The sequence below is a fragment of the Xiphophorus couchianus genome, chromosome 4, assembly GCF_001444195.1.
Source record: "Xiphophorus couchianus chromosome 4, X_couchianus-1.0, whole genome shotgun sequence".
NCBI lineage: Eukaryota > Metazoa > Chordata > Actinopteri > Cyprinodontiformes > Poeciliidae > Xiphophorus > Xiphophorus couchianus.
Window position 1 is genome coordinate 4,557,992 of NC_040231.1, and position 20,294 is coordinate 4,578,285.

Here is a 20,294-nt window from a genome sequence, read left to right on the forward strand (position 1 = left end):
TTCCCTAAGGTCTCAATTGAATTGAGTGTCTGTGCTGTACAAACAGGTCTGATCCACATCACCACTTACAAGCCTTAAACAATCTGCAGCTAACATCGGTGCAGCTAGTGCAGCACATCTACCATGACGACTGTAGCCCATTCCTCTACAGGGACCACGCACAATTAGGCAGGAGGTCATTGTGTTATTTCTAATTAATGCATTTTGTGGTTTAAAGGCCAAATGCATGGAGAAATTAGACACACTAATTTATATTTTCAAAGTAGTTTCAATTAGATTAACAACTAGCATAACTGGTGTTGTTCTCTCAGCATGAAGGCAAAGTAGCAAAGATCGCAGCTGTCTTCATACACTTCATACACACGAAATAAGCAACATTTCAAAGCACACAGATTTCTAGCATGAACTCCCACACACACAGAATGCTGTGCCTTTCTTAATACACTGCATGAAAAAAGAAAGAAATCCCTAAAGTATAGAGCGCCTGAATAATTTCAACCCTCCTTCGCATCCCTCTGTCCCTCTGCTCACTCCTCCTTCCTCCTCTTGCTCCTCTGCGAACATCAGAGCTCTGGCACAGAAGAAAGCGGAAGCTGTGCTCCTGAGCTGTGACAGAGCATGCTGTGGTCCAGCACCCTTGAGAGGAGGAAAGCAGGACTTCGCATCATGTGGCTCACTTACTATTTCTGATTTATCACCAGAGGGATATGCTACAAGACCTTCATCTATTGTGTTCCTAACGTGCTGTTTCGTTTCGCCTCCACTTAAGCTCATCAGCAAAGAAAAAAATGTCCCAGCTAGATTTAAAATGCAGACCTTTACACTTGAAACTTTCTTTTCCTTTATTGCTTGTACTTGGTTAGCCAAACTGTTTTTATTTCTTGCAACTACTTTGTTTATCTTGAAGAAAACAACATAGCATTTTAATCTAATAATTTCCTATCATCTGCAGCTAAGTGTACCTACATGGGACAGACTTTTTCGGAGGGTCAACGCTTTCTTTCCAGGACTTGCAGGGAATGCAAGGTATTTTTTTTTTGTTATATGCTTATCCTTTCTCTAGCATTTATCATCTTATCCACAGTAATGTCACCAGGCATATCTTTTCAGGGAAAATGTGCAATGATTGCATGCGGTGGACCACTTGGTGTGTAATTCAATTAGCCATCAGACTGTATTAGTTTTCCCACCCTCCTGCAATCTGTTCAATCTGCCTATTTTTACTCTAATGGAGAGATAGCCAGGTAATTAGAATAACTCATGAAGCCAGCTAAACAAAGGCCTAAGCCTGAGTGAAACTCCATCACTGCAAGGTTTATAATGGGAGTCATTTTTCCAGATCAGCCCAGAATAAATGTGAGTTTTCCTCAGTGAGAAAGCCTTTATCTTTAAAGATAGCATTCTATGGAGGAAATTATCATTTTATTAATGTAACTTCTTATAAATAAGCACATAGGGGATTATTGGACTTTTCATTAATCCAGCCACAAATATCATCATACTTTATTTCAAGGCTTTATTTCAAGCTCTCAGAAAATTTTACTGTTAAACATGAATATGAATGACCAATCTGTATTGTTCGATTTCAAGAAAGAGTTGTTTTTCTTTGTCAGGGTTTCTGTTTTGGACCATAATATCCAATACATTAAGGGCAGGTGACCCTAGCTGTGTGACCCTGATTAGGGTTTTTGAGTCATGTTGCAAATTTCAAAGTTGTGCTGGTGCCAAATCTCTGATACAAGTGATAATGAAGTTATCCTTCAATTACTGTATGGTTGGAATTGAATCTGATATTTTGCCAAAATTCACAGTTCAAGTTCCAGGCCAATCATCTGCTCAGAGACTGAAATATCCAATCTTGAGCTTCTATTGCCAATTTAAAATTTTAGGTTGTGAAATAACTTAAATTGGATCTATGCCTTGGGCAAAAAGGCTAACTATGCAATTACAAAAACCCACAAACAAACAGGATTTAATATTTTTAAATAGCTTATGTACTGGAAACCTTAGCAATTTGGTGCATCTCGATTTGTATTAGATTTATGCTACTACTTACATTTCATTAGAGTGAGCCTTGTTAACACTGTTAACAAGAATTAACACAGAAAGCTTGGCAAATTAAATTAAAGCCAATCCTTGGAGCCTCTGGCAGCAAAGAAAAATAAATATGCAGTTTTAATTGGTTAACTTTTGAAAGAACGTACCTGTAGGTTTAACATATAATTTAATAACAAAAAATCAAATGAGTGAATTGCTTGCTTTAGAAATGATGTTCTAAAGTAGGTTATTTTAGATATAAAAGATATACCGTGAAAGGGAGCTGTGAAGGACAAAACTAATATATTGATTTTGGGCGAAAGACCTTGAGAAATCACCGAGGACTCCCAACATGCTTACATACCAGCCAGGCTGCTGCAGTCATTGTTGTTTAAAAACCCGTATAGACAACTTTTATTTATTTTTGTGTCCTTGCTTTGGTTGCAAGTTCATTTCTGCCTTAACAGTTTCAGTATTGATAACCATTTTTCATTTGTGACCAATATAGTCAGACTTCACATTTACTTCTTTGTTGTGTTAACGTCCTAAAGGAGTGTCCTAAAATATCCTAGTTTTGTCACATTTTCTCCTTGACAGTAAAGTTTTAGAATACTTTTCTAAACTGTTAAACTCGCAATGTTCAGATTAATACAATGTAACCCTGTTGAAATGCATGCATACACGGCTTGATTGTTTTTCACATTTTGCCATAGTACAACCAAACATTTCCAATGTATTTATTGGGATTTTATGATATAGATAGACCAACATAATAAAGCAAACCGGGACCTTAATTTGATTCTTGTATTTGTTTAATTTTATTGAAAGTTAAGCTTTTTATGATCAAAAGTTACTCATGTATCTCAGGAAGTGGGTGTTTTCTAAAGAATCTCTTCATGTAAAATAGACAATTATGGGACAACAAACTGTGTAAAATTCATATTATGGAGTCCAATAAATTGTGATCAGTGACGAACTGACTTTAGACACAAATTCCAACATTTGATCACCCGCAGGGGCACTGTGGTTGATACTAAACCGATAACCAATAATTATCACAGAAGCAGGACAAATGGCAAATATGGAGGAGCTTCAGAGATTCACAGCTTGAAATGATCACAGAAACCCCTAAACCATACAAATTAACATTTATGGTTGTAAAATGACAAAATGTCAAAAGGTTTTACAAGATGTTGTTGGCCTGCTTGTTTTATTACCAGTAATACAGAGATTAGCACTTCCCTTTTTTTACCCAATGCTAACTACTTTTAGTAGGTTAGCCTGCTGTGTTGGTGACTTCAAATTTCTACATATTATATTTCTAAAATAATATATATTTTGTAGAAAATAATACAAGTTATTCCGCTTTTTATTTTCAGAAGTTAAAGAAAACATGTTTTATCCTTGAGTCTCAACGCAATCCTACTGAAATCTTTATGTGAAATCTCTTAAGACTCACAACCTACAAAATATTAATGAACATACAAGAAAAGGGAATATTTATCATATTTATACTTATTTCAGAGGCTTAAGACAGAATGCTTGAAGTGATTATATGACTAATGGGTTGCAAGTTTCCACCCTGTAAAAGATTAAATTATAAGACTCCATTATTTTCCGGTTAAAATAAGTTACCCTTACTGCATAGACCTTCATGGCTTTGACCCCAGTATTACAAAGTATAATCTCCTGCCTGTATTTTGTCCTTGCAGAATGGCTTGATGGTAAAGGTTACAGAAACATGCCCGGAGATTAACTGCACCACCGGTGAGCAGATCTTACCAGAGGGCAGATGCTGCAATGTTTGCAGAGGTATGGCTTCCATTTACCGCAATCTTTCCGCTATCCACAACTATCCACGCTATCCTCTCTTTGGATCTGTGTGCACTGGTGTTCTCCACAACGAGTAGTGAAAACAACCTTTTCTACATGTTGATTAAGCTGGACACTCGCAATATTTCTCTACCTTTCCGTTCCTGTGAATGTATTTTGTTTTTGTTTCTTTTTTGGCTAAGATAGCTATCAGAGCAGATTGGGCTGTCTTTTGCAGAGCACCTGCTATGCCAATTTACCCGGGTCCTGCTGCTTTGGCAGGGAACTACTACAAGGTAAATAGCCACCAGTCTGTCAGTAAATACATTGAATAAACAAACTGTATGCAGCTGGCAGTTATGATACCATTAGGCACCATTATGGGAAAAAAGAGAAAGAAAACACAGGGCAAGTTTGGCTGGAAGAAACTTGTGCTCTTGTTTTTGATAAGATTGGCAATATGCCTCACACACACCATATTTTGAGAAAGGGAGAGGAAACATGCATAAGAGAAAGAAAGATGAACAAATATTTATAGTGAATGAAAGGAAAATATACTTAAAAACAAGGATAAGATGAAAGAAAATAAACGAAAATGATTAGAAAATTAAAGGTGGGGAGAAAAATGTAGTAATCAAAGTAAATGTGTTGGAAAGTGAAGGGAGAAGAAGAATTGATGACTGTGAGAAAGAATGGGTTGAATAAAGGAACTTTCAGCAGGAGATTGAAGAGTGCAAGTTTATATGATAGGACTTTGCAATTAAATATTACTTTCCTAGAACTCCTCCATTTCCCACCTGTGGAATAAAATAATTATTTACAGTGTGTTTACTTTTATTAGAAGTTTATTTAATATTAATCTTACAATGTTTAATCAGTTTATTATGTCTCACTCAGTCTTACAGAGTCATTGTTTCTCTTTTTAGCCTTCACAGTTTGCCTCAGTGGGGCAGAAGCTTAGCAACAGGCGATAAGTAAATAGTTGTCACACCTTGCGGAGGGACAAGACCAGACCGACGGCGGAGTGATTATTATTAGACACAGAATATTCTGTCTGAAACCCATTTTTAACTGAAAGTTGCATTTTTCTCTGTGTGTGTATTAATCTGATTAGCTCCTTGGGAATGTTGGTGGTGACACTCTGTGTCATGAAACGGTGCGGTGTTGAGGTGAGGCAGACGCTTGAGGCCCAGGTAGAAATGAAAATGATGATTTTAATGACGGGAACACAGTCCAAACAACGAGCAGCAGGCAGATGGACACGACGACTAGACATTGACAACGACAAGGACCCGACGAGGAACAAGGAACACAGGTGGAGTTAAATACATGGGCAGGTAATCACAGAAACGAGACACACCTGGGAACAATCAAGGGGAGGACAGGACAACGAAGAGACTCAAGGACACAGAAAACTCTAAATAAACACAGAAAAACACAGATCCTGACAGTACCCCCCCCTCAAGGGCGGCTACCAGACGCCCACAAAAAGAAAACACAACAAGGGTGGGCGGAGGGGCGCTGGATGGGGGGCCAGAGTCCAGAAAAACAAAAAACAACCCACCATCGTGGGCGGAAACACAAGAAGGGCCAAGAGTCCATAAACAAACAAAAAACTACCCACAGGGTGGGCGGAGGCAAAGGAGGCGGGAACCACAGAGGTGGTCTGGCGGTCGTCCGCGGCGGCGGGAACCACGGAGGCGGTCCGGCGGCCGTCCGCGGCGCTGGAGGCGGGAACCACGGAGGCGGTCCGGCGGCCGTCCGCGGCGCTGGAGGCGGGAACCACGGAGGCGGTCCGGCGGCCGTCCGCGGCGCTGGAGGCGGGAACCACGGAGGCGGTCCGGCGGCCGTCCGCGGCGCTGGAGGCGGGAACCACGGAGGCGGTCCGGCGGCCGTCCGCGGCGCTGGAGGCGGGAACCACGGAGGCGGTCCGGCGGCCGTCCGCGGCGCTGGAGGCGGGAACCACGGAGGCGGTCCGGCGGCCGTCCGCGGCGCTGGAGGCGGGAACCACGGAGGCGGTCCGGCGGCCGTCCGCGGCGCTGGAGGTGGCCATGATGAGTCCCGGGGGCCGCCCACAGACGGCGACGACGAGCCCCCCGAGGCAGGGTCTCTGGTGAAGCACAGAGAGTCGGGGTCTCGGGTGGAACACTGGGGGTCTGAGTCTCGGGTGGAACACTGGGGGTCTGAGTCTCGGGTGGAACGGACGGGGACTGAGTCTCGGTCGGAACGCTGGGAGTCTCGGTCGGAACGCTGGGAGTCTCGGTCTCGGGTGGATCGCTGGGAGTCTCGGTCTCGGGTGGATCGCTGGGAGTCTCGGTCTCGGGTGGATCGCTGGGGGTCTCGGTCTCGGGTGGATCGCTGGGGGTCTCGGTCTCGGGTGGATCGCTGGGAGTCTCGGTCTCGGTCGGAACGCTGGGAGTCTCGGTCTCGGGTGGATCGCTGGGAGTCTCGGTCTCGGGTGGATCGCTGGGAGTCTCGGTCTCGGGTGGATCGCTGGGGGTCTCGGTCTCGGGTGGATCGCTGGGGGTCTCGGTCTCGGGTGGATCGCTGGGGGTCTCGGTCTCGGGTGGAACGCAGGGGGTCTCGGTCTCGGGTGGAACGCAGGGGGTCTCGGTCTCGGGTGGAACGCAGGGGGTCTCGGTCTCGGGAGGAACGCAGGGGGTCTCGGTCTCGGGAGGAACGCAGGGGGTCTGGGTCTCGGGTGCGCCGGCAGGAACGCCGGCTGGAACGGCCTCCGGTGCGCCGGCAGGAACGCCGGCTGGAACGGCCTCCGGTGCGCCGGCAGGAACGCCGGCTGGAACGGCCTCCGGTGCGCCGGCAGGAACGCCGGCTGATTCGGCCTCGGGTGCGCCGGCTGGAACGCCGGCTGATTCGGCCTCGGGTGCGCCGGCTGGAACGGCCTCCGGTGCGCCGGCAGGAACGCCGGCTGATTCGGCCTGGAGTGCGCCGGCTGAAACGGCCTCGGGGGCGCCGGCTGGAACGCTGGCTGGAGTTGCTGGTCCCGGAACTGGAGCGGGATCTGGGCTGGCGGAGAAACTGTGCGGCTTGGGAGGCAGAGGTTCGCCAGCCATGACGGCTAGGGCCGCCTTACGCTCCCACTCTGCCTCCCTCTGCAACTCCACCAACCCCGGGTGCGGAAAACGAGGAACCCAGTAGTCCAGCAACAGTCCCAAGCGGATGGCGAAACCGAGGCGTCGGCCGGCAGCGTACGGCTTGGCCATAGCCTCCTCATACTCGCTGATCGTTTCCGTCAGCTCCTTTAACTCCTCTGGGTCCATGATGAAAAGTAAAAATAGCGTGCCTCACCGTTCGGTCTGGTCGGGTCCTTCTGTCATGAAACGGTGCGGTGTTGAGGTGAGGCAGACGCTTGAGGCCCAGGTAGAAATGAAAATGATGATTTTAATGACGGGAACACAGTCCAAACAACGAGCAGCAGGCAGATGGACACGACGACTAGACATTGACAACGACAAGGACCCGACGAGGAACAAGGAACACAGGTGGAGTTAAATACATGGGCAGGTAATCACAGAAACGAGACACACCTGGGAACAATCAAGGGGAGGACAGGACAACGAAGAGACTCAAGGACACAGAAAACTCTAAATAAACACAGAAAAACACAGATCCTGACAGTACCCCCCCCTCAAGGGCGGCTACCAGACGCCCACAAAAAGAAAACACAACAAGGGTGGGCGGAGGGGCGCTGGATGGGGGGCCAGAGTCCAGAAAAACAAAAAACAACCCACCATCGTGGGCGGAAACACAAGAAGGGCCAAGAGTCCATAAACAAACAAAAAACTACCCACAGGGTGGGCGGAGGCAAAGGAGGCGGGAACCACAGAGGTGGTCTGGCGGTCGTCCGCGGCGGCGGGAACCACGGAGGCGGTCCGGCGGCCGTCCGCGGCGCTGGAGGCGGGAACCACGGAGGCGGTCCGGCGGCCGTCCGCGGCGCTGGAGGCGGGAACCACGGAGGCGGTCCGGCGGCCGTCCGCGGCGCTGGAGGCGGGAACCACGGAGGCGGTCCGGCGGCCGTCCGCGGCGCTGGAGGCGGGAACCACGGAGGCGGTCCGGCGGCCGTCCGCGGCGCTGGAGGCGGGAACCACGGAGGCGGTCCGGCGGCCGTCCGCGGCGCTGGAGGTGGCCATGATGAGTCCCGGGGGCCGCCCACAGACGGCGACGACGAGCCCCCCGAGGCAGGGTCTCTGGTGAAGCACAGAGAGTCGGGGTCTCGGGTGGAACACTGGGGGTCTGAGTCTCGGGTGGAACACTGGGGGTCTGAGTCTCGGGTGGAACGGACGGGGACTGAGTCTCGGTCGGAACGCTGGGAGTCTCGGTCGGAACGCTGGGAGTCTCGGTCTCGGGTGGATCGCTGGGAGTCTCGGTCTCGGGTGGATCGCTGGGGGTCTCGGTCTCGGGTGGATCGCTGGGGGTCTCGGTCTCGGGTGGATCGCTGGGGGTCTCGGTCTCGGGTGGATCGCTGGGAGTCTCGGTCTCGGTCGGAACGCTGGGAGTCTCGGTCTCGGGTGGATCGCTGGGAGTCTCGGTCTCGGGTGGATCGCTGGGAGTCTCGGTCTCGGGTGGATCGCTGGGGGTCTCGGTCTCGGGTGGATCGCTGGGGGTCTCGGTCTCGGGTGGATCGCTGGGGGTCTCGGTCTCGGGTGGAACGCAGGGGGTCTCGGTCTCGGGTGGAACGCAGGGGGTCTCGGTCTCGGGTGGAACGCAGGGGGTCTCGGTCTCGGGAGGAACGCAGGGGGTCTCGGTCTCGGGAGGAACGCAGGGGGTCTGGGTCTCGGGTGCGCCGGCAGGAACGCCGGCTGGAACGGCCTCCGGTGCGCCGGCAGGAACGCCGGCTGGAACGGCCTCCGGTGCGCCGGCAGGAACGCCGGCTGATTCGGCCTCGGGTGCGCCGGCTGGAACGCCGGCTGATTCGGCCTCGGGTGCGCCGGCTGGAACGGCCTCCGGTGCGCCGGCAGGAACGCCGGCTGATTCGGCCTGGAGTGCGCCGGCTGAAACGGCCTCGGGGGCGCCGGCTGGAACGCTGGCTGGAGTTGCTGGTCCCGGAACTGGAGCGGGATCTGGGCTGGCGGAGAAACTGTGCGGCTTGGGAGGCAGAGGTTCGCCAGCCATGACGGCTAGGGCCGCCTTACGCTCCCACTCTGCCTCCCTCTGCAACTCCACCAACCCCGGGTGCGGAAAACGAGGAACCCAGTAGTCCAGCAACAGTCCCAAGCGGATGGCGAAACCGAGGCGTCGGCCGGCAGCGTACGGCTTGGCCATAGCCTCCTCATACTCGCTGATCGTTTCCGTCAGCTCCTTTAACTCCTCTGGGTCCATGATGAAAAGTAAAAATAGCGTGCCTCACCGTTCGGTCTGGTCGGGTCCTTCTGTCATGAAACGGTGCGGTGTTGAGGTGAGGCAGACGCTTGAGGCCCAGGTAGAAATGAAAATGATGATTTTAATGACGGGAACACAGTCCAAACAACGAGCAGCAGGCAGATGGACACGACGACTAGACATTGACAACGACAAGGACCCGACGAGGAACAAGGAACACAGGTGGAGTTAAATACATGGGCAGGTAATCACAGAAACGAGACACACCTGGGAACAATCAAGGGGAGGACAGGACAACGAAGAGACTCAAGGACACAGAAAACTCTAAATAAACACAGAAAAACACAGATCCTGACACTCTGTCTGTGGGAGAAGGACGGTATACAGTATATGTAGAGAGGTGATTCCTTTGTCTAGTTAGATCTCTTCTGAGCTCTCCATCTGTGCAAATGTGAAATAAAGCTGTGTTTTGTTCTTTCTCTTTAACAAGGTTTGGACTTTGTTAATTTTTCTCGCTCCACACACCCTACTTTTATGTGTTTATCCACAGTAAATGAAGCAGAATGTAGGACATTATTTCCAAATCAAAACAACAAAAGGACCATCATGAGCGACTTCTGTTCACACAGACACAACTTTTTTTGTGTTAGGAGAACATATAGATAGTTCCATAATCAATTCTTTTCCATTTGTGCACCCTTTTAGAGATGGAATTATGGAGTTATAGTAATATAGTTGAAGCTCTTTCTCAGGTTCTTTAGATGCACAGCCTGTCTGTCACTCATTACAGAACAGGATGAAATACATCTACACAGTGAGACACAATCATCTCTCTGCCACCATCCTCATGTGTCAGACTAATTTTCGGTCCATCTGTTTCATTACACTTGTGCATGTGCCTGCTCTATGTCTACAGAGGTGCAGATAAAAAAAAAGCAAAAAAAAACAGGAGTCACATTTGCCATAACATTATGACCTTGTATGTATTATCACGTTAAATTGTCCTTGAGGAAAAATCTTTCTGGCACTTGGATTTCCAATTCTATTAACCATTTTATTCTCTCCTACTTTTCTTTGCTCACATGAACTGAAATGTATCCTGACTAAATCCCCAAGTCAACTGTTCACATTTATGCATTTTATAGTTTAGTCATCAAAAAGAAAGCTTCGATGGAAAAGCCTACACAATTAGACAAGGTATTCTATAACATAAAAATATTCATTTCAGATCCAATCCAATCTAAGATTGAGTTTTAATTTAAATAAATTGATTACCTTTAAATACAATCCAATTTGATAGTCAGGTTCAGATGAAGTTACATGTAGGTGATTCAATCCTAAGTAATATACACAACAATTAAACTCAGTCTATGACGTAATTTGACATGTTTTGATGAAACTTTTTCCTGTGTTATGGTTCTCAGCTGAACATTGTGCTGCAACAACATTTCTGTTGTTGGGGTTACCTAACTGCAGGCATGATGTGTTTGCTGATTGAGATTTAATTTCTGCACACAATTTCCATCATTGGTATATTGATTGTCCTGCCAATTTTCTAATTAAATATATTTTTATTCTGAAGAAGCAAGACAATGTATGAAGATGGCAGGTTGTTTAAGAGCAACAGAGAAACATCCAGGCAACATTTCCACCTTGTAGGATAAGCAACCAAGTCTCATGCAAGCAACAATTTGTGCGGTTGTTTCTTTTATTGTTGTGAATCCTTCCTCTAAAAGAAAAGCCTTTAAAATTGCACCACTTTTATATAGACATAAACATAAGGCTCACTGTCATTCATGATGAAAAATGTTTGTCTCTTTCCACAGAGCTGCATTTGTGTTTGCCTGTCTATACAAAACTTTTCATTGCCTTGAGTGAGCACATTTTATCACTCCCTTTGCTTCTCTCTTTCAGGTTATGACTTCTGCGCGGAGGGACTCATTTGTGGAGAAAACTCGGAGTGTAAAAACAGGAATACTAAAGCAGAGTGTGAATGCAAGAGCGGCTATGCCTCTATCCATGGGGACTCTACTTATTGTGAAGGTACAACTTTATTTTACTCGGCTCAGGTTGTGCAGGGCCTCACAAGGTTGACTCATAATTTATATCAGCCCTGGATGTAAAAACAGCTGAATTGGTAGCAGTGGGTGGAAGCGTTTAATTCATCGTTTGCCTTTAGGAATACAGAGGCTGTGATCTACAGACTGAGTTTTGTACAAGTATGATGACTTCCTTTAAGGCAACAATTGCTTTATAGAGCTCAGTTATTAACCTAATGCTGTGAAAAATTCACACGGCCAGAGTTTCCTGTTCTATTAAACTTTTCCTATAGGCTGAATATATACCCAACAATCACAAAAGGAGAGAACATGGAACTGTGGCGAAATTTTCAGGAGTGGCTGGCCTACCAAAATGCTTTATGGCAAATATTTGCATAGAGCTGCATTTCCATTCCAAATGTCATGGTTTTGCTCCGGTGGCAACATCCAGTTGTTGATCATGTAACTTGTGTGTTGCAAAAGTGTTTCCATTGCAGTTTTGTGAAATAAACCAATTTATTTTCAAAATGTGAAATTATATTGTCAGTGGAAACAAAGCTACTGACATGATGAAGGTGGAAAAGTTTTATGTGGTGAATCTTATTACATCTCTTGTAAAACTAACACAGAATTCCAGAAAAAAAGTGGATGTAAATAATGGACTTGAGTCAAACAGCAGGACATTGAAGCACACTGGCAGATCCACCTCAATGGCAAAAGAAATCAAATTGAAAGCTTGGGAGTGTTGACAGAATTACTGAAAACATGTAATGGCAGTAGATGAGCAGATTTGTTTGGACTGTTTCTATTTTTCAATTATTCACAAATTCATTTAAAAAATACATTTCGATTTTACTCTTTTTATCTTTGCCTGATGTTAAAATTTGTTTGACTTTAAAAACCAAAAACAAAAAGAAATGTGTTGGGGCTAAATATTTGTTCACAGCATCATACCTTCAGTTGGGTTGCTGTGGCTCAGCAGGATACCTGTAAACTTTTTACAGACTTTACTTGATGTGTTTTCAGTATAGGCCGACATAGTTTTCATATGTTTGAAACATTTGGGTCAATTGGACTTAGCTCTAGCACAAGTTTCTTTTTTGAAAAAAATAAAATAATTATCAGAATTTTAAAAAGTGACTTTTGCTCATTTGCAATATTTCTTCTGTGGAAGTCTGTGATCATTCCTGTGTGGAAATTGTTGGCTGTGTAAAATCCCCAGTCTATGGAGGCTGCAGGCTTAGATTACTTGTGATGAAGCCAATGGCTTTATTTGATTAAGAAGCTTCAGAGCATGAGTCTGTGGATTGAAGGATTTGCTCAGTGCTTGGTGCAATTGTCTTTGGATCACAGCCACAACAATCTGAATCCACTGAGCTTTCCATGAGCCTGGTAGCTATGAGCCCTGTAGCCTTCCTTCACATCTTTGAATTGCATCAGACGTTAACCTAGAGTTGGACTCCAGTCCAAATCAGTCCCATGCCAAAAATGAGAGCTGAGAAACTCTGATTGCTAGATCAACAGTTTAAAACCAGGAAGCCTCCGTTTCAGCTACATGGACTTTATCCATGTTTGGGGTTTGTGACCTACAGCTGGCTCAGGCTTTTCCTTTTTCTATTCTGTTTGTAATGTTTATAGTTTTTAGAAGTTTTACCTCACATGCAAGTGAAAGTGGCTTAGGATAGCTGTGTGATAACAGCGAGAAAGCCTTACCCTCCTTAATGGTGAGGTAATCATCTCTGTTTTTGAGTTATAAACAAAACCCCAAAGGCTGATGCGACGTCGGTGATATATGCAGTTCTTGCTGAGGTCAATTTAATTGCTTGTGTGTATTATTAACAGGAGGATCAGCTCTGCTTTTACTATCATTAAATGTGATCATCACATCCTCATGAATGTTTTATTATGCATCTTATGACATTATTTACTTGTAATCAGAAAGCTGCTTTGGAGCAGTGTTAACAAATCCCAGTTTGAGTGTGATAATTGCTCTCAGTCACCTCATGGTGCCATTTTGTCTATGTTTTTAATTTAATAGCAGGGATGAGCTGTTCTGGATACAGGTGGTACAGCAGTGTAGCTGTTACCACCGTCACTTAACAGCAGAACGGTCTCCAGCTCAGATCTTCAGCTTTTATGGAGATGTTTTTGTAAAGGTGTTTCTCTTTGGTTTTCCCTCAAAGTTCAGATCACATTAATGTAATTTGTTTATCTACGTCTTATTATTTTCAGTGCATCCTTTGTCTAACTTTTGGATTATTGAGTTCTGAACTATTTTTTCTTCATATTTTAAACCAAACTGAACAGACCCTGAAATCAATTACTATGACTGGAAACAAATAAGCTGCCAATTTTAACTCTGCTAAACTTCCTAACATTAGGAACTGTTTGTATTTACATCTTGGAAGAGGTCAATTTAAATTTGTGTAAAAGTTATTAAAATGACATTTAAATGCAAAGTAGATATGCAGTAGTTCAACAGAGGCATAGCATTTTTTATCTGAAAAGAACAGAACTTTTCTATAAATCAAACGCAAGCTTTTCCTGGGCACGTTGTTTGCAGCATATTGGGTCAGTCTGCTATTGCATATATATGATGCAGGCTTAATTTCTGCACCCAGCCAGTGAATTTGGTTACAGTCTTAATATTCAAAGCCATCTGCCTAATCTCTGAGAAAGCAGGAATGTGCCCGTATAGGCAGAATATGCACAGACATGTAAATGCAAACATAGCCACATACTAATGAAGATCTGTTTTTCAATTGCTTGGCCACCAAGGAGAGTGTTTATTTATTCCATAAAAGATGCATTGCTGCATGTGGCCTGACATCTTTCTGGATATGTGCTGGATCCTGAGCTTCTATTCTTTTCTTTGCTTTGGAAACTCATAAACAGTGTAGATGCATGAGTCTTGTGAACTTGTATTGTTGGATATGTGAGGCATAATCATTTGATAATGATTATGATAATCATTTAATTGTTTCTTGCGCATCATCAAACTCTGAGCAGCAGAGCACATAAGATGTATCTGGTAAATCATCAAATTTCTACCTTAAGTTGCTATTCTTACCTTAATATCTGTCATTATTTTTTATTACATTGATTAAAAGTTTACATTGAATGATTATGAATTTTGCATTTCTCCATTGGATACATGCTATCACATTTAAAAATGTGTTTATGGGACTCTTCTCAAATATTGACCTCAAATATTGAGACACATTCAGTTGGGTCGAAATGCCTCTGTGCCCCTGTAGTAAACGTTTCTCTTTTGTTGGTGTGTTATATGTGTAGCTACTACAATTCATTTGCACTGTTAAATGTTCCCTGCAGTTTTGCAACACATTTGAATGCTTGGTTAAAACACTGCTTATGTATTTGTGTGTTAATGCTCAGTAAAAATATTCACCTAATGACAAAGTTTAAGCTGTTCTTACTTTTTCACTTGCAAGATATGACAGTGTATCTAAAAATGTGTCACATGTGCATCTTGATATGATGAAATGAAGCATTGTTTGTGAAACATCAAGTACTGTCACATCTTTGAAGTCTTATTTCACTTTCGATACACCGGCATTTATTAGTTTGATGTATTAGAATGTGGGTTGTTAAAATTATTTTTCAGTTCAGAGTATGAAAGTTTAAGGAGGAGCTATGATGTAAAGTTGACTTTTTTTTTAACTATATATCATGTTAAAATGTCATTTTGTCATCAAAAACATACCTGCAGTGAACCCCCTCCTCTACACAAGACTCCTGCAGGCTAGTGGCAGCAGCAGTTATCCAGAGTTTCTTCCCCCATGCAGTGAAACTGCTGTTAAACAAAATAATCATATCTACATTATTTTTAACAAAATAAATATTGATTATACTGTACATGTAAAAATAGTCAGTGTTTTTTTTTTATTTATTGATCTCTTCTAAAGTTGATATATTTTTCTATTTATATTCAACATATGAAACCAAAGTCAAATTTCTTCTTTATGCACATAAAAAGCTAAGAATGATTCAGATTCTTCTGAACAACTATAAAAGTGTTTAGCCACCTGGTATTTGGGTTTGTTTGATTCTCTGTTCTAAATGATTAAGACTTGGTTCTGCGTTTTTATTTCAGCATATATTCTTATCTGCAGCATGTCAGAATGTATTATAACTTATAATTAAGGATGTTTCATTGATAAGTCTCATGGTTTTTGTTCACTCAGGCTTATTGCCTGTATCAGCTCTTGTTTATGCTGTCAGTATTATTCTTAGACTCCCAGCAGATCTACTGTATCCTCCCAAATGTCTCTGCAGAGACATTATAATAATGCTGCTGCTGTTGTTTTGCTGTCAGTTTGTTAATCATGGCAGGAAAAAAAAAACAGGATTGTGCTGTTGACACACAGAGTAGAGAAGTATTGCTCAGAAATGAAGCACAATAATAAGACAGATATAGTCCTGTTGTGGAAAATGTTGCTCAGCAAAAGACAAACAAGCACGATTCCCTATTTCCGGAGTCAGTAGCAACCTGTTCCCACATGGTTTTCATCCCGGAGGCTGATGTTTTGAAATCCCAGCATGGATGCCTTTCTGAGTCAATCTTCACTAAGGCATTGACAATTTTCTTTCCCCTTCATATATCTTCAGCTCTGAGTGTTTTTGTCTTGAGTAAACCCAAATGATCTCCCACTCTGCGGCCTCTCAAGCACCCAGTCTGAGCTCTGCCTCACTTTTTCATGGATCAAATTAAAGCCAATATGACTGCTGTGCAATATGGAATTGTTTGTTATTTAATACATTAATGAAATGTCAGAGCAGTTATGCAGATGCTTAAGTCAAGTATTTTCTCATATGCAGATTTGGAGCTCATTTGTATTACAATTATCATCCAAGGGTTGCTATGGAGAATTATCCTACTATTAAGAACCTCTAACGGTCACTGTGTGTGCATTATTATCTATATTTAGCTAATCTCAGGCTTGTTCTTCATTTATACATGAAGGTAGATTTCCCACCAATTAAGCTGCTCTGTGTTTTGGTTAATCTATTTAGTTTGATTAAACATAATTAGATTTTACTCAGTTTAAAGTAGCTGGCATTTAAGGTAAGATTCATTTTTTGCTCCAGAAACATCACAAATTTAAAAAAATTCAAAGAATAATTATTTGTGAGGAATGATTATTTTGCCCTGAGATGTTTCTCAAATGTTTCTCTTCTCATTAAGAATCTTTGAAGGGGGGAAGATCCAACATTGACCGTTTTAGCTTTTTATCATGCTATGTCGGTCCATCATCAAAAACATACCTGGAATGTTGTTTAGATTCTTTCATGAATCTTTCAGGAACCTTTGAATCTTCTTTGGCAGACTTTCGGGGATGCCTAAGCTTTTTCTTATACAATGCACCGTCTATTTCCTCAAAGCTCCACCTTGGAGCTCCAGTCTCCACCCACAGAGCCTCCGCCACACAGCTCCACCAGACTAGCTTCAGCAGGAGATACCAAACATTTAGTGGAACTGTGTGTCTGCTGAGCTTTTCATACAATTTCAATTCAGTGCTCCTAAGAATGGTTGTAAACAGCATTCTGGAAGGGGGTGGGGACTTCTTAAAGTGACAGAGGCCAATTTCTGTGATATAAAGCTACATTTCTTTTATTTTTGATACACACAGGATTTTCACATATTAATATATAAAGAGACATGGTTGTAGCTGAATAAGGCTTCCTTGCAGCATACATATGTTGATCTCAGCTAAGTCAATCTCCACAAGAGGTGGGTTACAGTGGTCCTCAAACATGTACATAACCGGTTCAAATGACAGGTTTTCTGTTGAAAGGAAAAGAAAAGCTATTAAAAAGTACCGTAGCCTGGTTAATAGCTGAAATATTTGACACTCAAAATTCTTATCAATGCTTACTTTAATAGTTCAAACTAACCATCTCAGCCTTACAGCTACCATCTACAATCTTCATTATCTGCGCTCTTGGGGTTAATACAGCCAATTGACCTGCAGAAAAACGAATAGGTCTCAAGGATAGTCTGCTTTATAAACCACATCCAATAGCTTGTCAAGTAGCATTGTGGCTTTATCATTTCTACTGCATAAGATGCATTTTGTTTTTGTTTAGTTTTTTTTTTTTTTTTAACATATTTTAGATATGCTAAATGTAAAGATTCATGAATAGGTGAATTTTCTGAGGATACTGAACTACAGATAGGTGAGGGTCCACTGTAACGCAAATTAAGTTTATTGCAAACTCCTGCTAAAATAACGGTGACACTATGTACTGCCACATTTGTTAATTTTTTATATTGAATTTTAAAGTCTACCGTTATCACTGTTGATTACTTTTTATTGCTGTTTTTCTGTAAGTTGTTGAATTCTTATCACTATTTTCTCAACATGATATTTAACATCTTGTACTTGACAGTAAATGTTTATAATCCTAACCCTAAAACTCAATATGGTTGAATTGCAACATTTTTGAAAGGTAATTTGCTCAAATTAATCTTTGTTGTGCTTGAAAAGACTCATCATCAGTTGTCACAAATTCTTGATGTCAGGTTTCTGCAACAGATGACACAACTAGTGATTAGGTTTAGGAGACAATTTTTCAAATAATGTGAGGTTGGTTTGAACAACATTTCTTCACTGAGTGAATGAAATTATTATATGAACAGTGCTTTGTGTAATTACTCAGGTTATCTTTATCCATTACTAACAGTTGTTTGATCAGTTGAAACATTAAATAGACAAAACCTCAAAAACTGAAGAAAAGGGACACTTTTTGATACCAATACATGTCATCAAAAATAATAGAAAATGCTCCTGAAGTTTTTATATAGTTAATAACTGCAGAGCCCTGCACTCTTTTTCATTCACCAACTTAAAACAGTCATTCTTTTGCAGTTTGATTTTGCCAGAAGTCCAGCGTCTCACCCTTGGTGGATAGATTAGAGCAGTTTGAGTCTGACACATCAAACCATTTTCTGTTTGATCAGTTTGCTTTCATTTAGCTCCAAGGAGCGAAACTCTTTGGGATCAGGAACAGAGTCTCTGATGTGTCACCCTAGCTAACATGCTCAGGAGGCATTTTATGATATCCCAGATCTCCAGTCAGTCATTGCTTGGAACCACAACAGATTTTGTCTCTTTTATTCTTTCTGCTCTATCTCTTCCCTCCTCGCTTTTACCACTTACTGATAATCTGCAGTGACTTTGGTGCTAATGGCATTGCACTCGCTGCTGCTGGAGCTGCTTATCTTCCACTTTTTTTGCAGATCCTGGAGGGCACATGAGGAAGTCCCCAGTCTAAGTGTTTGTACAGACAATTTGCTAGATCAAGAAAAGTCATTTAAACCAGAAAAACATTTTTGACACAACATCGTTTTGAAAAATGTCATGCTTAGGTTCATGGTAAACGCTTTATTATATGCCCCCCGAAATTATGCTTACAAAAATGCATAATTTTTGGGCTGTTATTAAGGTAAATGTATCTGCAATATAAATATCATGAAAATACAACTTTACCAGGCAGACAGCTGAAGAGCTTGTGGTATTATTTTATATCAAACCCTTAAAAGGCAGAGTTTTCCTTTATAGATGTAATTTAGATTAAATTAAATCAAATTTCTTCTGACATGTTATTGCAGTGAACAGTTGATAGATGTGAGCTTGCGAAGAATTATGTCTCCCAGTGCAATTATTCACCAATTTTTAAATTTGCATGAGTCTTGCTGTCAGCCTCAAAGAAAGGAAAACCTTTGCTGTCCATAAAGCAATCTAAATTTTATGATCAAATTTCTGGTTGATGTGTTTCTGGACATAAAACTTGTCAGATTTTAAACAGATAGTGAAGGAACTGCATAATTCTCAATATCCTAAGGCATGCAGCGCTCTTTTGAAGATTTAATCTTCCGTGTACGTCCGTTATTTTCTCAGCACTATAGGGATCTGTATAAATGTATAAAAAAATCATAACTTTCTAATATTTCTTTGCCGTAACTCTGTACAGCAGAAGAGAAAATACTATATTTTGAAACTGATGAATTCAGTAAAAAAAAAAAAAGTCCTGATTTTCACATAGTTTTAAGATAACTCTAAATACCTTCCTGACATTATGGTTGACCGTTAATAGGTAATTTCTAATGAAGAAAAAAAAACAATTCACAATGAATCCCTGCTTGTATAAAGTTGCTTGGTCACTAAAAATCCTCCTCATGACTCCTAGCATGTTAAGAGTTTTGTCTTAAAGGGGCAGCATTAGGCAAAATCAACTTTTTGAGCTTTACATCATGTTATTATGTTACCACTTCATCAAAAACATACCTGGAGTTCTGCCTTGATTCTTTCATGCATGTTTGAAAATTCTCTTAGTCTCCATGGCAACCATTGAGCCGTGCAAAACGCCTGAGTGGACCTAGCGCTGCCTTCAAGTCATAGCTGCAATTTCTAAACTTCACAGAGCACCCCTTCCCCACTCAGCTCCTTTAGATTAACCAGCAGCAATTAGCAAACACCTGGTGGAACTGTGCCTCCGCTGAACTCATTATAGGAGCTACTTCTCAGTGCAATGCTGGTAAAAACATAATTAAAAGGTTAATGGAGGAGTGATGTTGTGATGACTTTCTGAAGGCAAAAGTTTTTAAAGAAACAATTCCTTGAATTTGGAACTCAAATTCCTTTTAAGACATATTCAATATAAGTAGCATTTCTATAACAACTGAAGTTGAGTTTCTTGACTGTGTTATGAAATGGCACCATGTGCCTGGAAAACACATAATACTGCCCCTTTAAAGGAACAGTGAGTAGTTTTATGCATACATGACATGATTGTGTTTCATGTCCAAAGACTTGCTGTACTACTCTCATGAAAAAAAGGTTATTTACAAGGTCCACACAGCTGGGAGGCATGAAATAGAAAGTCATTTATGCAAGATTTTACCAATGATGTTTGCTCATGCTGCTAATAGTGGATGGCAGATGAGCTGATATGAACTCGACTTCTGGGAAGCACAGATCAGAACCGAGGCTATCAGACAGTCAGAAGTACTGTCTGACGGAATGTTGGTTAAATAAAAAAAAAAAA

The 20,294-nt window shown here is 42.6% G+C and overlaps 1 protein-coding gene across 1 annotated transcript in view; it reads left to right on the forward strand.

Annotated features, from left to right (window-relative positions):
- LOC114143248 (protein kinase C-binding protein NELL1) overlaps positions 1–20,294 on the forward strand; it is a 237,297-nt gene that overhangs the window by 96,083 nt on the left and 120,920 nt on the right. Inside the window, exons 13-15 of the mRNA XM_028015109.1 lie at positions 953–1,026; positions 3,750–3,849; positions 11,101–11,229. Coding sequence (XP_027870910.1) covers positions 953–1,026; positions 3,750–3,849; positions 11,101–11,229 — 303 coding nt within the window. The remainder of the gene's footprint in view (positions 1–952; positions 1,027–3,749; positions 3,850–11,100; positions 11,230–20,294) is intronic.